General features: G+C 44.1%; 1 protein-coding gene across 2 annotated transcripts in view; it reads left to right on the forward strand.

Moving 5' to 3' along the window:
• STARD13 (StAR related lipid transfer domain containing 13) overlaps positions 1-24,640 on the forward strand; it is a 242,495-nt gene that overhangs the window by 8,212 nt on the left and 209,643 nt on the right. Inside the window, exon 2 of one of the 2 annotated variants that reach the window (XM_083498861.1) lies at positions 17,001-17,938. In XM_083498861.1, the coding sequence (XP_083354987.1) occupies positions 17,255-17,938 (684 nt within the window). In that variant the 5' untranslated portion in view covers positions 17,001-17,254. The remainder of the gene's footprint in view (positions 1-17,000; positions 17,939-24,640) is intronic. The other variant, XM_083498862.1, reaches the window with a different exon arrangement.

Consider the following 24,640-nt stretch of genomic DNA (forward strand, 5'->3'; position numbering starts at 1 on the left):
TTCAAAGTACTGTACTGCTGCTGATCTTTAAATCCATTTATGTTTTGGGACCTGGATAGCCTGGAATACATCCTCCCATTTGAGTCTGTCTGCTCATTAAGGTCATCAAAGAATGCCGCTGTTGTGTGTCCCATTGACCCAGTCCATTTGGTTGGAGTCGAGAGAGCCTTTGGATGTCCCTGCAAAGGGAAAATCCCCTTGGCCCTTGCTTCCCCCTTGTAGCTTTCCACTGTATGGAGAAACCCTTTTTATAAAGAGTTAGTCTTATGCGCAGTTTTTACTTTGCTTTGAGGTTTTGAGATTTGCTTTGAGGTTTTTTAAAGGTGGTGCTTAATTCTGACATTGTCTCTCCGTGGCTATTGTATTAGTTTGTGTTGTTGTTGTTGTTGAATCAATGTGCACGGCACTTTACATAGTAAAGCCCTGAGGGGCTTACAAACTAAAACAGAAGAAGGGGAGTGAAGGACAGGCAGGAATAAACACAGAAGCAATTCTGCGGTTGTTTCAGTTATAACAGGAACACAAGAAGCTGCTAGATTGTGGCTCCAACCACACCAGCCATGAAAGCATTTGTCTTATCCCAAAGTATCCTGGAAACTGTGGTTTACCCCTCACAGAACTACAATTCACAGCACCCTTAGCAAACTACAGTTCCTGGGATTGGGGGGGGGGGACATCATGTCCTTGAAATGTATAATGTGTAGCAGTGCTATTTTTTCTGGGGGGAAAGGTGCCAGAACCCAGTGGCGTAGCGTGGGTTGTCAGCACCCGGGACAAGGCAAGTAATTTGCGCCCCCTAACTCGTGGATTTGCGCCCCCTAACCCGTGGATTTGCGCCCCCTAACCCTAACCCCCAGATGTTGCACCCGCTGCGGCCGGGCCCCCCTGCACCCCCCACGCTACGCCACTGCCAGAACCTACAATGAACACCTCCCTCATTCTCTTAGAATGGCAATGGCGCCTTACCTGAAAGGTGCCGGAACTGAGTTCCAGTGAGTTCTGGCTGAGTCAGACACTTGGCTTTTTGTCAGGGGAATGGGAAAGGTCCTCCAGATTTAGAGGGATGTTGGATGGCAGGAGTGGGGCTCAGGAATCACTGAAGATTGGCCTGGGCTGGATCTAGACACATCAAAAAAAGTTGAAACACGTTGTAAAGGAAAACACGCTGGAAAACATGTTGTAAAGTTCATACAGTGGTACCTCGGGTTAAGTACTTAATTCGTTCTGGAGGCCCGTTCTTAACCTGAAATTGTTCTTAACCTGAAGCACCACTTTAGCTAATGGGGCCTCCTGCTGCCACCACGCCGCCAGAGCACAATTTCTGTTCTCATCCTGAAGCAAAGTTCTTAACCTGAAGCACTATTTTTGGGTTAGCGGAGTGTGTAACCTGAAGCGTATGTAACCTGAAGCGTATGTAACCCGAGGTACCACTGTAATGGGAAATCCCGTTGCTGAAGGATCGAACTCTACAGCACCATCTGGTGTCACAGTGTTATAACACATTTAAAACGCTTTAAATAAAAAACTAATATAGCTGAGTCCTTAATCCCTGTTCTGCTGGATCAAATAAGCAGACACCACATGGATTCAACCTGTAATTGACACAAAGAGGCAAGTTGCTATGGTTCTGTGTTTAGCTATATTAGCAAATCCATTGTATAATCTTCCTTCAAAGAGAGAACCTAGCATCTGTGAAAGAGTTCTTTTTGAGCTTCAGCAGTGTAAAAACATAGCCCACACAGTAAAATTTGCAAATAAAGCATGCAGAATAGTGTACCAATAGCAATGACAGGCCGCAAGCCTACACTCATTGCTCACCCAGCTTTGTTCAGATATCCATTCCTGCTGAATGGAAAGCCTACAGTTAGTACAATATGGAAGATCAAAACTTAATTGGGTATAAAATTACACAATAATTAAATTGTCTGTAAATGTGGAGCATTCAAATTAAGCCTAACCAAATAATGCCTCAGATCTAAAGTATTAGCATAATACTGGTGCCATATGGTTATCATTCTCTTTTTCACATAACTGTCATTTTTCATCCTCGTCAGCTGCCCATGTTGACTTGCCAGATCAGACTTGCACCATCGCCAAACATTTCTAACAGCTGGCAGAGTGTGCTGTTACACTGACGTAGGCCTGGTTAAACACCCAATAACACTCAAAATTAAGTGCGCCCATGAACAGGGCAGAAAACGAGTTATCAGAGCAGCTGTTTGGCTTTGTGTTTTTGTAAATTAACTTTCGCACTGGCTTCTCGTCAGTTTTTTGGTTTTTTTTAATGACCCATTATATTGCATCCTAAGTAAACAAAATCAGTTTTTCTCAGAATCCTGTTTTTAACAAGTAACGGAAGTCTGGAGAAACCGGTGTAAATTTTCGCAAACATGGAAGCAGTAACGGGGATCGCCCTTGCATAATAGTAGAATCCCAGAGCCATGCAATGAAGCTGAATGCTGGAAGGTCAGGACAGACAAAGGAAAGCACTTCTTCAGACGGAGCATATGGAACTCGCTGCCACAAGATGCAGTGATGGCCACCAGCCTGGAGACTTTAAAAGAGGATTAGGCATCTCCATGGTGAATAAGCTTATCAATGGCACTAGCCAATTTGGCTATGTTCTGTCTCCAGTGTCAGAGGCAGTATGCTTCTGAATACCACTTGTTAGGAATCTTGACGCTGGACTATATGGGTCTTTGATCTGATCCAACAGGGCTCTGCTTGTGTTGTTATACTCTGTGCACACAAAGAACCATCTAAAATTGGCTTAGACTTAGGAGTTCCAGCGCAATCATTCCTAACAGCATCCATTCTCAAACCCAGCTCCCAAGTTTCTTCGGCAGAAACCTGTCCCCACCTAGATGAAACAAGAAATTAAGAGGCTATATTCCAGATGGTGCAGATGGATCTAAACTTAAAAGCCTGAGGATGTACACTAATGATGTAATCACATTTAAATTGACAAAGAATTGACAATGATTTTTTTTTTAAAAAAATGAGAATTTCCAGAGGGTGCTAGTTTTTTGCAACAAAAAGGTCAAAAGTGTGTTGTGGGCAGCTGGCCAGAGTGATCTAGACCCTGGCCAGACAACAGCAAGGTTGTGCAGAGCACCATAGCCATAATTCATCCTGTTCAGGGTGGAAACTGAGAAGGAAAGCCTGATGTGGGCTATGTCAGCTGGCATAGAAATCAGCCTGGGTAGGGCCTGATGCCATCAAGTGAAAGCTGCGGGGCTGACTTGGAATCTAGTGAATCCTAGGGTGGCTCAGCCCCTGCCTGGAACATCCTGTTGGAGGGATTTCTGCAAGCTACCAGTAGTAGTACTTCCACCCACCTGCACCTTGGTGGAATGGAGGGCTCTGTGCCAGCCAAGGCTAAGGCTGGCAGAACTGCTATGGGATGGCCTCTACCATAACTCCACCCAGCAAGCAGATCATGGGGCTGGATTGCACCCTTAGTCTTTAAGGTCCAGCAGCTCTCTTCTGAGAATTTTTGGGAGGAAACCTATTTCAGCTTAGATGTAAACTGAACAGCTCATAATTAGTATCAGCCATTTGAAAATTCCGCAAAGGGCTATGCTGGGGGCTCAGATATGATTATTTTGCTTTGTACTGGAATAAAGAAAATAAAAACATAGATAAAAGCCTTGTACTGTATAACCCTACCCCTTTCGTCTCCCCATAATGATTTTTATTACAGATGGCAGTGTACCGAGATGATAAAATCTAAAATACATCAGTAAAATTATTGGATATACACAACTGCATAATTATACATTTGTAGACTATTGTGTTTCATTAACATTCCTCTCTTTTGTTAGAGCTTTGGAAATGGCTCAGAGAGTAGATGAAATTAGATTTAAAAGTAGGGCAAGATGCAATTAGTCACAGACAGAGCATTAGTCAAAGTTGACAAAATGGAGTCAGCATTTGGGGTGAGCAAATCTAACTTGTGTATGTATGGAAGTTATGCAGGGATATTTTCCTTGCCTTTAGCCCCTAACAGGATTAGTAGATTTCTCATTTATTGTAATGCAGCATTTTACTTACTTTAAATACATTACCAAATTATTCAATTTATCATAAAGCACCTGTAGTTGACGGATATCAAAGGATATTTGATGATGAACCAGCTAGTTAAAAACCCGTGGGTCAGTCCATCAAGCTGTTTTGCCTGCACAGCCTCTATGGGGATTGTAGAAACATAATGCTCAAAAGACTGATGTCGTGAAGATGTGTAACAGTCTATCCCGATCCTATACATGCTCGCTTGGAATGAGTTCCCTTTTATTCCATTGACTGAAAGCCTTCCACTGAAATCAGTGGATGACATATTTCCAACTAAAATGGTCACGGACTGAGGTTAACAGTGCAGTCCACTGAAATCAATTCACTGGTCAACAACAAATTTGTTGTCTGCGTTTTTTCAGTTGATTTAGGACGAATCTGATGCGCTGAATCCAAAAATCACATTGGTTTTGCTCAATCAGGTCAAGTTTTTGAGCTATGGCCACATGTCTTTTTTATGTTTTTGTTCACATGTATGCTTCTGTGGAGCATTTTAGAATAAGTTGGTGGGGGTAAAATGCCATGTCGAATAATTGTTTTGATTGGAAATGATTATTTTAATGACAAGAAGTATTCAGGTCTGATAGTTCTGGGTGATTACCGTATTTTTCGCCCTATAGGACGCACCGTCCCATAAGACGCACCTAGTTTTTTTGGGGGGGAAATAAAGGGAAAAAAATTATTTCCCCCCCATGCGCGGGGCTGGGGCAGCCCGAGCTTCCCCCGGGATGCCGGCAACTCTCCCCAAGCAGCGGGAACGTTCCCGCTGCTTGGGGAGAGATCCGCGAAGCCTGGACGCGCTGAGATCAGCGCGCGCAGGCTTCGGGATGCCGGCAACTCTCCCCAAGCAGCGGGAGCGTTCCCGCTGCTTGAGGAGAGGTCCGCGAAGCCTGGAGAGCGAGAGGGGTCGGTGCGCACCTACCGCTCTCGCTCTCCAGGCTTCAGCGAAAGCCTGCATTCGCCCCATAGGACGCACCCACATTTCCCCTTCATTTTTGGAGGGGGAAAAGTGCGTCTTATAGGGCGAAAAATACGGTATGTCAAAAAGGGATCAGTTTGAAGTCATAAAACCTCTGTTTTTTCTCGGAAGAGAAGGACTTGGTGTACTGTGCAGATATTGCACAGCTTCTGCTCAAGCTTGGAGTGCTACAGTACGAACCCAAAGATTGGAGACTGTTTATTGACAGCAGCAAGCGATCACTGAAATGTGTTCTGCTACACAACGGCAACCAGTTTGCCTCTATACCCCTGGCTCACTCGAGTACACTGAAGGAGAACTATGAAGCGGTGAAGTATGTGCTGGAGAAAATTGGTTATGATCAGCATAAGTGGTTTATTTATGTTGACCTGAAGATGGTGAACTTTTTGTTGGGACAACAGTCTGGCTTCACCAAGTACCCATGTTTTCTGTGCATGTGGGATAGTAGGGACCGTGCTCAGCATTACACGAAGAAGGACTGGCCTGTGCGGGAGGAATTGGTGCCTTGCAAAAAAAGGAACGTCATCAATGACCCTCTGGTGGACAGAGACAGAATACTTTTCCCACCGCTGCACATCAAGCTCGGCTTAATCAAGCAGTTCACCAAGGCTCTGGACAAGGATGGTGACTGCTTCACTTACTTGTGCCAGGCTTTTCCAGGATTGACCATGGAGAAGTTGAAAGCTGGCATCTTTGACGGTCCTCAGATCCGTCAGCTCATCAGAGATCCAGAGTTCGGAAACTCAATGAACGAAGTGGAACTGGAACCGTGGAAGGCATTTTTTCTGGTAGTGAAGAACTTTCTTGGCAACAATAAGGCCAGAAACTACGCGGAACTTGTCAACAACATGCTGACTGCTTTCAGAAACCTGGGCTGCAACATGAGCGTCAAGATGCACTACCTATTTTCACATATGGACCAGTTTCCTGAGAACCTGGGTTCAAGGAGTGACGAGCAGGGGGAGAGATTCCATCAGGACATGAAAGAGATGGAGACCAGGCATCAGGGTCGCTGGGACGCAGTCATGATGGCTGACTACTGTTGGACTCTGAAGAGAGACCTCCCTGCCGCTGAGCATTCCTGGAGTTCCAAGAAACAGAAGTTCAAGCCCTGAAGTTTGAAAAATGGTGAAGCAACAAGCAATTTACGTGTACTTTCCAGTACCTTTATCAATGCCCACCATTCAGTTTACAGTAAACCTGACCTGATGGAGAGAAACGGATGCCATTTCCTGATTCAGCAGTGCAAAAATACCCTAAATCAGTTGTAGAAATCTAGACAACATTCAAAAAGTAAAAAAATTGTTGCCCATCATGCTTACTTGAAAGAAAATATATTTGGGAACATTTGTTTTCCCTAAAAATGTAAGATGAGCTCTGTTGGATCAGGCCACATTCCATTTCCCACTACAGCCACCCAGGTGTGCCTGAGAAACCTACAAGCAAAACAAAAATTTGCAGAGACAGATCTCTTTGACTTCTCTGGGTGTTCATGTGAAGCTAAGTGTACAAATGATGGCCAGAGAAAGAGCTTTGGAGCATGTGTAGACCTCAGAAACCCATCAGAAAGAAAACATCTATATAATTAGTGCGGCACATTTTCCACTTTGTGCTACTTTATTGCTCACAGACAACAGGCAATTTGAATACACAAATGGAAAAGGGTTTTCTCTCGTTTATATGGACCTTGTATATGCTTCGTCATGGAACAATAGGGAATTTGAAATAACGTCTGCAGTTCTGCCAGCTTGGTCTGATAGTTGTGTGGTATGGAATTACTTCATGAATGGAAATTGGAGAGTGGCGATTTCTGTTCCGTAAATAACTTGCAGAGTTATAATTTGCCTGACACTTCTTGCCCTTGCATTAATCTTGGGACACTTGTTGAAGAGACAGAAGGAACACCCACCAGTAACAATGTAAAACATTCGGTGTATTTACTGAGCGTTTCCACTTGCTTGATCCTTAACACATGCTTTTACGATGAAGTCATTAATGTTGTGTAAGTGCAGAATTTATGGGGCGATTTGTACTGTGCGGGAGTCCTGACATGTTTTTGGCAAATACTTTCAGATACCATAGACTGATGCCACTTGGGATTTTAGCTCAGGGTTATAATCAGGTTCTAGCATGAATATTTTGCATTAGAATTCAGACCTGATTGTCTGAGAGATTGGGAAAATGTTAACAGGTAAACTAAACAGGGCAAACACAGAGTGTAGGGATCTGTTAATAGCAGAAAGCTCCCGGGCTGTTAAGGATTTCTAATAACATTTCCCCCCAGCTTAGTAAAGAGACAAAGGGCAGATGCACATAAACTCAAGACCCAATTAAATCGCATGACTCCTCCCAAAGAATCCTGGGAACTGTAGTCTGTCAAGGGTGACTGGAATCGCAGTTCTGTGAGAGGCAAGTCGTATGTGTTGGATGTCCTTTAAATGTATGGATTGCACACACACTTTCCCTTGGTCTTCCAGGCCTAGATGGGGAAGATGGAGTGCCTGGGACCATCAAAGATGCCCCATGTTGTCCTGATCCTGCATCTGAACATTACTGTATTGCAAGAAGCAGAGCTGGCTCAATAAATTTTGCCGCCTGAGGTGAAGAACAATATGGCGTCCTCCCCCAAGGCACATACAGAAGCCAGCTGGACTGTTGAATCTTACTACAATAATGGTTAAATGCAGTGACTTTCACTGTAACTGAGGGCAGCAGGCTAGTGTAAGGGATGCTGGGAAGGCCACAGGGCACTCCTAGCTCTGTCCACTCCCTGCCTCTCTGCAGCTGCCGCCTGAGGCTGCTGCCTCTGCCTCATGGTAGGTCTGGTCCTGGGTAGAGGAATTCTCACGTGACTTGACCCATGCCTGTCTATTGCTTAGATCAGTAGCTGGTAGGATGGGTTAAAAAGTAGGATTGGCCCTTGTTTTAGCATGCTTCACCATCTTTATGCTGGCTAACCACAGAGCAGGTTTTTGTTTATCACTACAGTAAGGCTGGATTACATGAGAGTTCATTTTAAAAAAAAATATTCTGGAATTGGAACTGCAACTTGAAGTATGGGAGAAAAATAATCATTCACTATCATGCTGAGATTATCACCAGCAGGCATGTTACCAGGGATGCTTGGTAGAAATAAAATGGGCTGGGGGAGGTGGGGGTCTGCCTGGTAAAGGTAAAGGGACCCCTGACCATTAGGTCCAGTCGTGACCGACTCTGGGGTTGCGGCGCTCATCTCGCTTTATTGGCCAAGGGAGCCGGCAGACAGCTTCCGGGCCATGTGGCAAGCATGACTAAGCCGCTTCTGGCGAGCTAGAGCAGCACACGGAAATGCTATTTACCTTCCCGCTGGAGCGGTTCCTATTTATCTACTTGCACTTTGACGTGCTTTCGAACTGCTAGGTTGGCAGGAGCAGGGACCGAGCAACGGAAGCTCACCACGTCGTGGGGATTCGAATCGCTGACCTCCTTTGCTTCAAATTGCACCTTCCCAATACTGCTTTAAAAACAAAAGCAGAAGTATTTTTAAATCTGCCTCTCCTCAACTTCAATTTAGTCTCTGAGAAACGGACATTTAATCATCAAGTGACAGCATAAGCCACTTAGCCACTTCTTGATTTGGGTACTACACATACTCTATATTGATGCAATCTGAAATCATCTCCAAGGTTTACTGTTAATTAATATTCTTTTCCCATGATTAACCTTCACCTACTTATAGAGATAAAAGAAATCATGAAGTAGGCTGGTGGAAACAAAATGGTCAAAATTAGAGATTATTCAGGTTATTAAATCAGACACATAAATGGCGTAAAAAGAGATTGAAATCTTGCCTAACAGTCATTTTGCCTGAGTGAAGATTTTAGAGTTTAGCTCACAATTATTATAACAAATGTGTTCATGCAAGGTACATCAAGTCGGCTCATTTAAATGGAAGGTTGTCTGCATATGAATATTTGGTTTATGAGATTATGGTCTTTACTGTAAACGTGAAAGGTCTAGCATATAATTGAAATTATGCAAAACATCATTTTAGACATTTTCTTTCATTAGGCCTTCCAAATTTCTCCTTTTGTGGGGTGAAAAGATCTTGTGCTGCTCTTCCATTAATTGATAGAAATTGTCTGCTATTCAGGAACATTATGGGCTGTATTCAGCATGGTTGCTTGCTGAAAGGAAGATCCCCTTCCCATGAATGCACCTCTGCTTTTGTGAAATGAAACTCCTTCCATTTTTGGGGTGAAGAAGCTAGATGCCCTACACACTGAAAATAGCATGCCCCACCCTGACTAGCATTTCATGAAGAATAGTCAACAAATCCTCTCGATACTGGATCAAGAATTTTAAAAAGAAATCCTAAAAATCCAGATATGACAAATCCACATCTGGATTTTTAGGATTCCTTTCTTTGTTTTCTGCCATTCCCCCAACAATGCAACTCCGCCAAACGCTTCTCCCTAGGCCTAAATAGGTTCAAGGAGTTGAGTTTTCTAAATGTGGCCCCTATCCCTCCTTACATCAGAACAGCCAAGCACCCCTCCTCACAGGCCAGCACTTTCCCCAAGGAGTACTGAATCCAGGCATCCATCTTCCGTCCTCCCCACCCCCAAACTGCCCATCAATAACATGTCCCGTTCTCAAACTCCTGCTGGATCAAGACTTTGACCCATCTAGGCTAGCATCCTGTTCCCCTGGTGGCCAACCAGATGCCCCTGGGAAGCCCGCAAGCACAACAGCACTCTCCTCTCTTGCAGTTTCCAGCAACTGGTATTCAGAAGCATACTACCTCTTGGCTGTGGAAGAGTATAGCCATCATGGAGAGGATCATCAGTGATTGCATGTGGAGGTCAGAACTACAGTTGCCTCCTGACAACATTCTGACTCAAATGAATAACAATAATAATAAATAATAAGATTTTATTTATATCCCACCCTCCCCAACCAAAGCCGGGCTCAGAGCGGCTAACAACATTAAAATGATACAACATTCTAAAATCATTTCATTATAAAATCAATTCAAATCAGATTAATGGCAACCATTGGGCTACAGTCCTGTGAGGATTGCCAAAGGAGGGGGTCAGGCTGTGCCTTGGCCAAAGGCCTGGTGGAACAGCTCTGTCTTGCAGGCCCTGCGGAAAGATGTCAAGTCCCGCAGGGCCCTAGTCTCTTGTGACAGAGCGTTCTACGAGATTGGAGCCACAGCCGAAAAAGCCCTGGCTCTGGTTGAGGCCAGCCTAACCCAGCACCTCCAAAGTGTTTTCGTTTGAAGACCGTAAGGTCCTCTGTGGGACATACCAGGAGAGGCGGTCCCATAGGTAAACAAAGAATTGCTTAGTTATCCTGCTTAGTGGCACTGCAGTCCAGTCAAAGCCTCTAGGCCAGGCTTCTTAACGTTGTTGCTGGAGACAGAAACACCAAACATCAGGATAGAAGCAAATAGGACAAACTAGGTCCTTGATAACCAATAGCCCTGCTCACACCTTCAGAATCTGCTCACTACATATGTGGATCATGGACAGAAAGAAGATGATGTTTCTACTGTTTCTGCTGCTCTTCCACCATTTGAATGGAAGATGGGAATGGTGCCTACATCCAAAGAATAGTCCATGTATATGGTCTGTGTGCACAATTGGGAACCCATATCATCTTCAGGTGCTTACAGTGTTTACAGTGTTATGCTCCTAGAACTTAGTACACATCTTCCATAGAATCTAGAGAGGTCTTAAAAAAGGTAAAAGGAGCCCTGACCATTAGGTCCAGTGTGACCGACTCTGGGGTTGCAGCGCTCATCTCACTTTATTGGCCGAGGGAGCCGGCATACAGCTTCCAGGTCATGTGGCCAGCATGACAAAGCCGCTTCTGGCGAACCAGAGCAGCGCACGAAAACGCTATTTACCTTCCCGCCGGAGCGGTATAAATATCTACTTGCACTTTGACGTGCTTTCGAACTGCTAGATTGGCAGGAGCAGGGACCGAGCAACGGGAGCTCACCCCGTCGCGGGGATTCGAACCTCCGACCTTCTGATCGGCAAGTTCTAGGCTCTGTGGTTTAACCCACAGCGCCACCAGTGTCCCTAGAGAGGTCTTTAGGGGCCACCAAAAACCAAAACATTTGAGGGACCAAAAATGGCTTGCAGGCCATGGGTCAGCTACCCCTGATATTATTGGCTGTGGTTATTTCCCTAATCCTTTTCATAATGATCCCTAACACAGATTTTGCCTTTTCACAGCTGCTTTACACCAACTCCATGTTCCTGCTTTTAGGTCACATGTGGGCCAAGCGATGGTGTGCAACTTTGTGTACATGCTCAGAGGTGCTGAGTGCTATCCAGGCTATCAGAAGTGCTCAGAGCAGCCTGAATATACCCTAGCCAAATACAGAATATACACATCTGTCCCAGCCAAATTCAGAACCAAATACAGTTATTGATTTTTAAAATATATATATGTGTGTGTGTGTGTATTTGCTAACAGATTGAAAACTGCCACTGGATTCTTGCCACTTGTCATTTGGGGTCAGCACCTGAGATTAGTCACTCTCAAATCTCCAAGGAATAAATTAAATTTGCCCTGCTTCGCTGTCAACACTGGATTAATGACTTGTCAGCTATATGGAATATCCCTTCTGTGAATGCAGCGCGCAGTGTAGCTTCATCAAAAAGGATGAGAAACATCATCTTTCTTAACAGTATGATAAGGCACACTTGGAAACTGTTACTAAAGGCGCTGTCAAGGGAGAGAAAAATACTGAAGACGTTAGGCTGATGGGCATTTCTCTTTTCTGTATTGCACTTCATTGACATTAATTATGAAATATGCCTCAAAGGCTGATAAAACTGTAATTGTCACATTCGGTCTAAGCCAGATGTTGTTTGGTGCAGAGCAGGCTTTCACCTGTGAAGTCAGTTTGCTGCTTAAAGACCTGAAGGTGGACATCACACAGCTTGTACCCAGCAACCCAGACCAACAAGGCGTTGGTTGTGAGCCTTGCCTAAAACTAACCAAAATACGGTGCAGAGAGGAAAGACAACAGCTTGGAGGGGAAACTACAAAGGAGGCTAGAATGAAAGACTTTAAGAGCCCCATATTTATTCTGGCAAAGGGATTTAAAGAATATGTAAAGGTAGGAAGTGAACTGATGGCCCAGAGGCAGCTTATTGTGGCTCTCCATTGAACTCTGCTCATAACCTTGCAGTATTACCTTCCATTCGCAGTCAGTGCGAAAGGAGCAAGCCAGGCCACCTGTGTGTGACAGGAAAACCACCTTCTCTCCAGGCACAGAGCCAATACCTGGGGGGGTTCTAGCTCCCAAACGCAGAACAGAAGTGACATCACCAAATACGGAAGAGAACATAAAAGGGACAGGTCTAGTTATTACTTTAACTGACGGTTGTTGTGGGGTTTTTTTACAACTACAGTGGTACCTCGGGTTACATACGCTTCAGGTTACATACGCTTCAGGTTAGAGACTCTGCTAACCCAGAAATAGTACCTCAGGTTAAGAACTTTGCTTCAGGATGAGAACAAATATTGTGCTCTGGTGGCGCAGTGGCAGCGGGAGGCCCCATTAGCTAAAGTGGTGCTTCAGGTTAAGAACAGTTTTAGGTTAAGAACGGACCTCCGGCACAAATTACCATATTTTTCGCTCTATAACACGCACCCAACCATAACACGCACGTAGTTTTTAGAGGAGGAAAACAAGAAAAAAAATATTCTAAACGAAACAGTGGATGTATGATTTTTGTGGTTCATGCTGTGGCCACAGACATGTGATCTGACAGTGAGTTTGGAGTAGCCCAATGCAAAAATCCTGAGGATCCATGTGGATCCATGCTTTGTAACCACGTTTTTGCACCACTGCAGCCCCAGGCAACAGTGGGTGCATGATTTTTTTGGTGCAAGATGTAGCCATGGACATGCTATGTGATCTGATGGTGAATTTGGGGTGACCCAGTGCAAAAATCCTGAGGATCCATGTGGATCCGTGCTTTGTAACCACGTTTTAAGTGGGGAGGGAAGGAAAAGAACTCAAGGGACAAGGAGCACGCGTGGGGTTTGTGGAGAAGGATGCTGCTAATAATGCAGAAAAGGGGTTTAAGGGGAAAAGAAGCACGCGTGGGGTGGGTGGAGAAGGATGCTGCGAATAATGAAGAAGAAGGGTATAAGGGGAGAAGGCTCCTCTCCTCTCCCACTTGGCTCCTTTAAAGCAAGCAGGCTCTGCTTTTCTCCCTCCTCCCCGCTCATCCCCAGCTTAGCGACCTGAAAAACTTTGCTGCTATTTAGCAAGCTGAGTGGGGAGGAGAGAGGGACAGAGAGACTGCTTGCTTTAAAGGAACCAACCGGACAGGAGCCGCTTACACTCGTGTATGCAGCTCCTCTCCTCTCCCGCTTTGCTCCTTTAAAGAAGCAGGCTCTCTGTCTCTCTCACCTCCCCACTCAGCGGCTCTTCTCCCGCTTTGCTATTTCAAAGCAAGCCACGGAGGAGGGAAGGAAGGGGAACCATGGATCCTCTGCTCACGACTACAGCAGATCCCCCCCGCCACCCGTAGGCATTCGCTCCATAACACGCACAGACATTTCCCCTTACTTTCTAGGAGGAAAAAAGTGAGTGTTATGGTGCAAAAAATACGGTAAGTACTTAACCCGAGGTACCACTGTATGTTACCTTTTTCATTGCACACAAAATGGGGACAAGAGCAAGTACATGGAAAATTTTGTCTAATGTGGGTGAAGACTTTCGTTGTGCAAAGGCAAAGCCAAGTCTCGTGTTGGCTCTAGATTTGGGGGAACCACTGAGCAAAATGCCTGCACCCGGAGATATTTATGGGCCCACCCTCCACCTCACCACTGCCCAGCCACTTGCCTTCTTTCTATCTGATCCCAAACTCCACTGCCACCCAGAGGGAGAAGGCAAGCCAAGCGGAGAATTGGGGAAGGGTTGAGTGGTTGGGTAACTGCTTTGCATACAAAAGATCCGGGTTCAATTCCTGACATCTCCAGGTAGGACTGGGAAACCAGGCTGGAGAGCTGCTGCCAGTCAGTGCTGACAGCACTGAGATAGATGGATTGCTGGTTTGACTTGGTATAAGGCAGCTTCATAGGTCTCTAGAATTCTAGCTGAACCAGTCACTTCTCTCGTCTTTTTAATATGCTTAGAAGAAGCAGCAGAACCAGGAGACTCCAGGGATCAGCAATGGACCCCCTGAAATATTTAAAGGTGCTCCTTCCAATCAGCAGATTTTCCAGCAGCATCCACTCCTAATTAATTATAGGCCGCTACGGTCTAGTTTCAAGGCCTGTGTAATTTCAAGGGTATAATCTATCGATCATATCCACAATCAATTCTGGCGGCATGCTTTTTCCATCCACAGCTTCTTGGATGATGTCAGCACCACAAAAACAATACCAAAAACATGTCCACAGCTCCCATTTTTATTTGTTTGTGGGGGAAAGGGTCCTCTCCCCCCCCTCTCCACCGCATTAGTTTCTTATCTGGTTCGAGTAGATGTAAAAAGTGCTGCATGAAAAGAAATTTCCGAGCCATTCGTCCAAAACCTGACAGAAACACATTAATGATGCATTCAGTGTGAAAACTGACTCCAGGTGCTTCAAGTGATAAAAGGAGTCGTGCAATGGCCTGACAGTATGAAGAATCGGATCACAATTATATTTTTAGAAGTGATTTTTTGTTCCTTTCAAGCATGCTTGCTTCCCATCCCTTTCCCCCTTCTTTTCTGTCTTCTTTCTCAGAATAACTTGGCCAGTGCTTGCAGAAGGCTGTTTCTAGCCTCAGGGATTTTCACACATACTTCTGTTGACAGAGTTCCTGTACAGCAAGCAATCTGAAATGCCTTTTGTTAAGGATCTGTTCATTCCCCCTTTCTGTTCTGCCTCAACATTTGGAAGATCTTTCAGCTGCTGAATCCTACTATTGCACTCATGGAAAAAATTGAATTTGGCGTTGTCTTGCAGAACAGAGCAGGTAAAATTATATCCATAACAGATGCATTATTTCTAGTCCCTTGGTTTGTGGGTTATTTTCTCTACGTGTTTATTTCTCTGCGGGGCAATAAAAACATTTTTAAGAAATCAAAAGTAACTATCAAATGATGAGTGGGAACTAGCAAGCTCTATTTGTTAAAAGTTAATTTGCAGTTTCTTCTGCCAGGTTTAACTTTCGCTTCAAGCATGCAGGTTAAGTAAAAAATAACAATCCTTGATGTGTACTTACTTTTAAGGGCAAAACGACAACTGAAGTGTACCAGGTAATCAATACACATTGATTCTGTTGTCAGAAAAATTATCTTTACAGAAACCATAAAGCAATAATTAACAAAAAATATGCTTTCCCTTAAAAAAACACACCACCAGATGAATAATAAGAAAATGAGTGGTAAGTTAAAAATACTTTGGGTTTTATTTGACTTAGTCATAGTCACTGTAGATCAATTTAAGTCCAACTCATTTCACTGGCTCTACTCCTCAATTTATGCCATTCTCAATGTACGGAATAAGGTGCTCTTATAAATGTCTGTGTATTTTTGTGCAGCCACATACAGTGGTACCTCGCAAGATGAATGCCTCGCAAGACGAAAAACGCGCAAGACGAAAGAGTTTTCCGTTTTTTGAGTCGTTCCGCAAGACGAATTTCCCTATGGGCTTGCTTCGCAAGACGAAACGTCTTGCGAGTTCTTGCGAGTTTGTTTCCTTTTTCTTAAAGCCGCTAAGCCGTTAATAGCCGCTAAGCCGCTAATAGCCGTGCTTCACAAGACGAAAAAACCGCAAGACGAAGAGACTCGCGGAACGGATTAATTTCGTCTTGCGAGGCACCACTGTAATCATCCAGTTGCAGAAATCTGTGATTTTGTATGATCTACTTGCTATGTCAAAAATATTTCCTAAATTAAATATGGCTACAAAGGAAGAATTATTTTAATAAAATGAAGACAAGTCTGTACCCAAAATCATTTCCCCATATTATCTTTTTATAGACAATGATAACTGCATTATGCTTTTTGGGTTTAACAAGTTTTTTGTGATCTTTTTTCAATGAAGCTTTAAGCTTATCTTAGTTAAGAAAACATGAGATTGCATGCTTTGTGGGTTGTGAAACAACCAGCCTAGGTCAGGTTCCTGAGGAGTGTATGAGGGTATTTAAAGACACTTAATTGGCCATATATTGTGCTTTCTGTTGCAAACACCGTTTACAGCATAGTGGCCAGTCCCAGTCCAACAAACTATGGTTTGGTGCAGCAGGGACAAGCAATGAGCTTAAGAAATCCCTCCTCCAGCAAACCCTTCCCTTCTCATGTGCCTGACTACAGAAACTTCCTGGCTTATTCAGCGACAGTTTCCCCAGTATGCTCAGTCTAGCAAACTATGGTTTAATCACTTCCTACAAACCCGGATTACAATAAACCAGGATAATACTGTGGTTTCTAATACTGGCTTGTAAGAAGTATATAATGCACAGTTTCTTGGTTCTGACATCAGAGGGAAACTGTGGTTTAACAAATCATGACATCTCTGTAGCTGCACATGTAAAAAGAGGAGGGGAACCTTGTAAACGTTTCATCTTCAGCCAACCATTATCTAGCGCCATCTTTATTCAGCCACCCATCCGTCTACGGCTACATACTCACCGTGCATTTAAAGCACATGACTTCCCCAAAGAATCATGGGAACTGTAGTTTATCCTTTACAGACCTACAATTCCCATCACCCTTAACAAATTACAGTTCCCAGGATTCTTTGGGGAGTCATGTGCTTTAAATGTGTATGGTGTATATACAGCCTAACACTTCATAGGGCACTGCCCAAAAGAGACTAAGATTCTCAGGAAGATAAATTCTGTGTTCTAAACAATATTCTGTTCTTCTGAAGAATCACAGCATACATGTATCTTTGTTTATCATTTCTTTTCTCTCTTTTTTGGTGGGGGACGAATGACAAGGTCAAAGTCTACCAAGAAGCCTGAAGGTTTGAATCTTAAGATTGAGCTTACATGCAGTAACATTTCTAATGTAGTACTTTGAATTTCAGGAACAAAGAAGTCTTGGATAATGTCCACGCAGCGCTTCTCCAGGTAACTAAAAGAATGTAGCTCCCAATAAATAAATGAAAGACTTCACTGCATAAGGAATGTTTCACAAGATGTCTAGCAATGAAATGGAGTTTGGCCTTCTCTGATGGATTAAACTTGATGGAATGGAAGTGCAGCCATTCGATCAGGAGGAGGTGATGTCTTACTCTAGGCCTGCTAAAACTGACAAGCCACTTGAGACTTCAGAGGAGATAAAAGAAGAAATAGAAGGGGAGATCCATTGTCGTTTTCTGGAAACAGCTCCAAGACCTTCATTTATGTCTCACTTGACATACAGTGAAACATCCTTGGAACTTACCAAAGTTATTGGCCAGCTGTATGTTGATGGAGAGCCTGAGGAAAACCAGCTGGATGGAGAATTATTATATTCCTCAAATTACAAAGCCACAGACGATCCAGCCCAGCCCCCTTTCCAGTTTCTTCCTAGACCAAACTCTGACAAGAAACTGGGCAGAGCTCCTGAAACCATTCAATTAAAACACAGGTCAAATGCTTGCACATGTTCACGTTTAAGATCTTCACGGCACAGGATTAACTCCAAAATTCAGATTGGCGAGGTGACAAACACAGAAGCTTCTTTGTCAGAAGATCAAGAGGAGGAGGAGGACGAAGATGTTTTCACAGAGCTACCAAAGCGCAGGACAGCTCTGGAGAGCCTGCACAAAACGTGCATTTCTCAGACGAAACAAAACAGAGATGGTCACATCAGTAATAAAGGTGTCTTCACAGTCATTGCTGGCAACAATCCCAAAGAGAAGGAACTGAAAGAGCGCAAAATGCATCGGCGGGTAAGACAACATGATTTCATGCTATAGGGTAGAGATGGTGATGATGGGGAAGCAGTCTGAATTCCTGCTCCTGATTCCTGTAACGTGTAACAGGAGAGTACCACCAAAGCCCCTGCTGATAGTAATTCTAGGGGAAGAAAGGATTAAAATGTTGTTTGTCTGTGATGCACCTTGTGCATGAGTTGGGGGGGCTGTGCTAATGTTTTTGGCCCTCCAGTCCTTGCTCAGTTCAAGTATGGACCCTGTTGAAAAGTAGTTGCCAACCAGGAATAAGGAAAAGTCTTAGCATAAGAAGCAGTGAACCCTCCAGTGTTTAGCTCCCATCTATAATTTTATATTTTCTGACCTAGGAAGAGAAAGCAGTATTTTAGATGGGAGTGATTTTCAAACTGCCTTAGCTCAAGCACTCTCTTAAATTTGACATTTTCTGACAACTGGGAGTTAGGTTACATTACCCACACATGACAACATTTATTTCACTGTACACAATTTGAGGGTGTGTGTTTTGCTAACAACAAAACCCCAGAACACATATGCAGGGGCAAATATCTAAACTGACTAAGCTGCTTTTTCAAACTTTTTTTTTAAAAAGTACAGTCAGTTACTTCTCAGTCCAGTTATGCAGTTAAGTAGTAAAGAATGACAGAAGGTGAGATCATGGAGGCAATTATATTGCACAATCTGTAGCCTTAGGGTGGAGTTAATAAGCAATCTGTCCCAATGGAGAGTTTAAAAATTACAAAAAAGAAGAAGGGGGGAACCCTATGAATTAAATTTAAATGGTTTAACTGAATTTTTTCACATCTTGAAATTATAAAATTAAGTATGTAAAGTTGGGCTAATGTTTTCAAATACTGCCCAGATGGATGTTTAAATATTTAACTTCATGCTGCTCTGACGCCATATAAAAGTTATACACATGAATCACATTCTCAAAGAACCAGTCAACAAGTTATGCAGTGGCAAAAATGTGATTTCCATTGTTTACACATACAGCCAGTAGCTATGCTAAACACTCTTCTGTTACACGAAGTTCTGGACAGATCTAGTCTGCTCCTCCCTTCACCCAGGGACTAATGACACCAGCTCACCATGGCGAGCGATTTTGGAACTTATTTTCATTAGGTTCATAGGACATGCTCAGAGAACTTTGTTATATAAGTGGAATATACTCATCATACGTACATAAACAAATGAACAAAAAAACCCTGTAGGTTAGGTGAAGGGGTCCCCTCACTGGCGGAGAAAGAGGAGTGCGGGGGGAGCGCACCACCCCCGGCAGCATGATCCTGGTGGGGTGCCATCGCAGCTGCCCCCGCCCCGCCTGTGCTGGGCACCATGCCCCCGGGACGTGCAGGGCACCATGCCCCCGGGACGTGCAGTAGCCCTGCTCCCAACTGCTTTCCACCCCCTCTCCTGGTGCCGGAGCATGAAGCTCCATCACTGGGTCCCCTTGCTGAAACTAAATCGGTCCCCTTTTTATTTTTTAGACTCTGAAGCGTCTCCTAAATATGATTAGCATAGAGCACTAATATTTGCCTATGAAACAAAATATTACATAGAAACTTTAGACTAGCCAGGTAGATCAGGTGAATGGCCCACTCTAACCAACTGAGCTGTCTAAGGCTGACTGAGACATGTTTGCAAGGGCACTCTGCTCACCTGCAGTTTCCAGCAACTGTTATTCAGAGGCACATTGACTCTGACAGTGAAAACAGAATATAGACACCATTGCAGTTAGTCGCCACTAATAACCCAGTCCTCTGCAGATTTGTCTAATCCTCTTTTAGAGCATTCTTTTTAATGCTAAAGATGATTCTGCAAGTAGAAGACTAGTAGATCACAGAAGATGAACAGGAGTTAACATATAGAGGTAACTGCAGTGTACATGAAGTTGCCTACGAGAGCTTATAATGCAACGAGCAAGTTAGTTTCTATGATGTTATCAAACTTTGTATTTTCTATATTACATGAGCTACAATATGTGATTAAAAGTACAGCGTTTAGGATAAACAAGCTTAATTTTCCTATATCAGAAATTCTACCACACTGCCGGAATACTTAAAATCTCTGTTAACCAGTTACAAAAACAAGTTTCTTCCCCACCCCCAGTCCCTGTATTTTGAGTGGGATGGCGGGGGCTTAAAAGCTCTGCAACTCCTTCGGAAGATTTTTAAAAGCCTTGTTCAAAAGGGCATGCTAAGTGATGACCTTGATGCTTATCGCCAGCATACCAAACATAAATGAGTATGCTGCAAACAGGATATCCCTTGTACAAGATGAACAAATAAGGAGAGTTTATCAACAGGAGATATTGCTTCACTTTTCGTTCTTGGTCCACGTGAACTGCAAGTCAGTAGTACCGTGCTCCTTCTGGTATCCAATAACTATTCTGTCCCCATCCCCCAAATTAAATGTTCAGAAAGGCTTTATTTTTACCCCCTAAAAGGGTTTACATTAAGAGCATACACCAGCTGTCCAACAGTGTTTTGATGCTGAGCCTGCCAGTGGAAGGACAGTAAACAGGGAGCCAGTCTAACATCTCTTGGGAGTTCCAAAATCTGGGAGCAGCCACTGAGAGGGCCCTCTCTCCATGTCCCTACCAAGCGTGTCTTTGAGGGTGGCAGGACTGAGATAAGTCCCCCTGCCCTGAAGATCTGAGAAATTGGGCAGGTTTATATGAGGGAACATGGTATTTCTGATAGCTTGGACCTAAGCCTTGTAGGGCTTTATAGGTCATAACCACCACTTTGAATTTTGCCTGGAAACAGACTGGTAGCTGCCATAATAAGGAAGCCGTATGCTCCCTATAACCAACCCCAGTCAACAATGTGGCTGCAGCTTTTAGTGCCAGTCGACATTTTTCATAACTTTTCGAAGGCAGCCCCACATAGAGTGAGTTGCAGTAACCCAAGCTAGTATTCAACTAAGTTTTACTCAGAACAGACCCAGTGAAATTAATGAGCATGCCTAGTTAGGTCCATTAATTTTAATCGGGTTACTGAAAGTAAATCTTAGTTGACTATCATCCATTACTCCATCAGCAGAAGCAATGAATGGCAGTGAATGGTAGTCACTGCGGAACAACTGTGGCAGAGGGCTATTGCTTGTGGGTTCCCCATACGCATCTGGTCACTCTTTAGGGCAGTGACCAAACTTGGCCCTCCAGCTGTTTTAGGACAACAGTTCCCATAATCCCTGACCACTGGTCCTGTTAGCTAGGGATGATGGGAGTTGTAGTCCCAAAACAGCTGGAGGGCCAAGTTTGGCCATCACTGCTTTAGGGGAACATAATTAACGTCTGAATCCATCAGGACTCTTCTTGTGATGTCTTCTGGATATAGAATTTTGAACTAGGTTCGCATAGCAGCTGGGCTATGTTATTGCTTAGAGACGCTACGTTTACTGCCTTGTTTCTGTAAATATGCCAGTATTTATTACGGACTTTATTCATCTAACTGCTTTACAGGAAAAGGGGCTTAAGCTAAAAAGAGTTACAGTGAATCAATAATAAACAGGAATCATTTAACAACCACCTGAAGAGACATGCTCAGAAAATTATATATGATAGAAAGGCAAGGTTACATAGACAGTTGTAATGCTTTATTCTGTGCTTCCTGATTGGCAGACGAATCCAAATCCCGATTAAGCAACAGTAGGATGCATTCAGGGGCTAAGCCACCACTGCATTCACCAGCTGGGGTGGAACATGGTGGGCAGGCAACAGCCTGCAGTTATACTAGCCTAGAGCTGACTTAGCAATTGGGCCTGATGTCATCAGGTGACAAGGGTGGGACTAGTTCAGTTTGGGACAGTCCGTCAACTGCACTTCTGCTGGCCCACACAGGCAAAATATGGACCCCATGCTAGTGGTGTGGCATTAGCAGAACTTTACAGGCAGAGGCTGGCAGTACTGTTTCGGGCTGGATGCAGAAAGACCCGCACCTAGGGATGATGGAGAAATTTGAATCAGGTCGCATTTAAAGGTGGATCTACCAAATCCACACGTTCTGAAACAATATGAGAACCAAAACGCAGCTATCATTTGAAATTCACACTTATCTGAATTTCGCAGTGCAGTTCTGCAGCTAAGTAAAGCATATACTGGGATAAAGTGTGCAGAAAAATACAGATAGAACAAAAGTGCATATATTAAGGGAGGTTGCACACGGGCATGTGTATATTAGATTAAATTCACCCTAAAATGATGATTTTTCATGAGGACTTGAAAAATTCTGTGCTTCAAGTGTCCCCGACAACCCCTTTTTCCTTCAAGCTAAATATTTTTAGTGCCAAGCCATTAACAAAATAGTTACTACAAAATTGACTGTTTCATAGAATTGGGCACTTTGGCAGACATCACATGAAGTGTTTGTTAGATTTAATCTAAATTGGTTCTGATGGTTTTTTAATCAAATGCCGCAAACAAACCACCTTGTATGTAGGTGAACTGCATTGTACCTGTCATAGATTCATGTAGCACGAAACCCAAGCATGGCTCAATCAGGATTCAGCTATTACTCCTAAGTCAACTATTTGTTTAGGGCTTTTGCAAAGAAAGGGATAGAGAGAATTGAAATCACAACAGACATTTCGCTCTTAGTGTTCCTTGTGCCAAAATTATTGCTGTTGTAACTTCAGGTGATTTCATTTAGCCCCTACTACATGTTCCCCCCAAAAGGGACGCGGGTGGCACTGTGGTCTAAACCACAGAGCCTAGGGCTTGCCGATCGGAAGGTTGGCAATTTGAATCCCCGCAACGGGGTGAGCTCCCGTTGTTCGGTCCCAGCTCCTGCCCACCTAGCAGTTCGAAAGCTCGTCAGAGTGCAAGTAGATAAATAGGTACCACTCTGGCAGGAAGGTAAATGGCGTTTCCATGTGTTGCTCTGGTTTTGCCAGAAGTGACTTAGTCATGTGGCCATGTGACCTGGAAGCAGACAAACGCTGGCTCCCTTGTCCTACAGAGCAAGATGAGCGCCGCAACCCAAGTCATCTGCAACTGGACCTAATGGTCAGGGGTACCTTTACCTTTTACATGTTCCCCCCACCCAAGCCAGTCAGAGTTCAACAACAGAAACAAGGATATAATATTGTTCCCCAACAACCAAGCTGAAGGAAAATGCAACTTCTTCAGTCTATTCATGTTGCCCTTATAGATGAGAATTGCAGATGTAATCATTTTCCCTGCATTGACTCTTCCCTGCACCAAGATACATCTAATATCTATTTAATGGTGTAGCAGAGCCAGCACAGACTCTGTCACTGCCACCTACTGGATAATTAACTCCTGACTTCAGTAAATCCTAGAGATTCTCAAGAAATCTACTACTGTACTCAAAAAGCTCACAGGAACCACTGTGTAACACTTCCCTGTTCTCTCTATCTTGCAAAGTATGACTTGAACAAAAGGTTTGTGATGCAGAATTAGCAAAAGGACCTCTCTTAAGCCAGCCCCAGTGCACATTATCGACCTTCTTACCCTCCACAGCTAAGTAGCACCGAATTGTGTGTTATCTACCATATTTTTCGCCCTATAGGACGCACTTTTTCCCCTCCAAAAATGAAGGGGAAATGTGTGTGCGTCCTATGGGGTGAATGCAGGCTTTCGATGAAGCCTGGAGAGTGAGAGGGGTCGGTGCGCACCGACCCCTCTCGCTCTCCAGGCTTCAGAAAGCTATCCGCAAGCCTTGCAAGCCCGGCGGGAGGTCCCGCGGGCTCGCAAGGCTAGCAGCCTGCAGTCCACAAGCTCAGGGGATAGCGGGGAGGTGGAGCGCCGCCACCCCGCTATTCCCCGACCTGATCTGGAGGCTGGCGGGGGGGGGGGGAGAAGCAAGCTTGCTTCTCCCCATCGCCAGCCCCATAAGCTGGGGGACAGCGGGGCAAGCCGCTGCCCTACGGAGGCTAGGGAGGCTGTCCCTGAAGGCAGAAGAGGGAGACGGAGCGCTCCGTCTCCCTCTTCTAGCTTGGGGATTGCTGTGCAAACCTGGGGGGGAAATAAAAAAAATTTCCTTGATTTCCCCCCCAAAAAACTAGGTGCGTCCTATGGGCCAGTGCATCCTATAGGGCGAAAAATACAGTAATTATGAGAACTGATCTGCAGAACACAGAGGTCAATTTCCTAAATTAAGCCATTCACCTTTCCAAACTGCCTAACAATGCTAGACCTTCCAATATTGGGATGAAAGTTGGGGACATTGCTGTTGCATATACCACTCTTTCCTATACCAGGTCCCAGCAGTAATATCTTTCTTGGTGGGGCAATCCCAAATCTATACACCTAATGATAAATCACCCAGTGAAACTGGATGGTAGATTTCAGAACTAAGTACTTCTTCACATGACACAATTAATTTTCTGAATTAGCTGCCATTACCTGGGTTGGCTCTAAAAGCAATGTTGTTTGTGGATAAAAGGTATATAAATGGCTAAAAGCCTTCATAGGCAGATCTCAGTGTCCTGTGTCACTGAATACCTGTTGCTGAAAAGCAGGAAAAAACCTGTTGCCTGACTTTATGACATGCTTTTGAAACCAGAATGTTGGGCTAGATGGGTTTTTGTTCAGATCCTGCTGGGCTCTTAGCAATTCCAAAGCTGTTATTTTCCTCCTCAGCAAACTATTCCTCAGCCCCCAAAGCACTCTTTTTTTTATTTATTTCGTAAAATTTAATACACTGTTTGATTGGAAAACCCAAAAAACATCAA

The sequence above is a fragment of the Podarcis liolepis genome, assembly GCF_965112155.1.
Source record: "Podarcis liolepis genome assembly, chromosome: 4".
Lineage (NCBI taxonomy): Eukaryota > Metazoa > Chordata > Lepidosauria > Squamata > Lacertidae > Podarcis > Podarcis liolepis.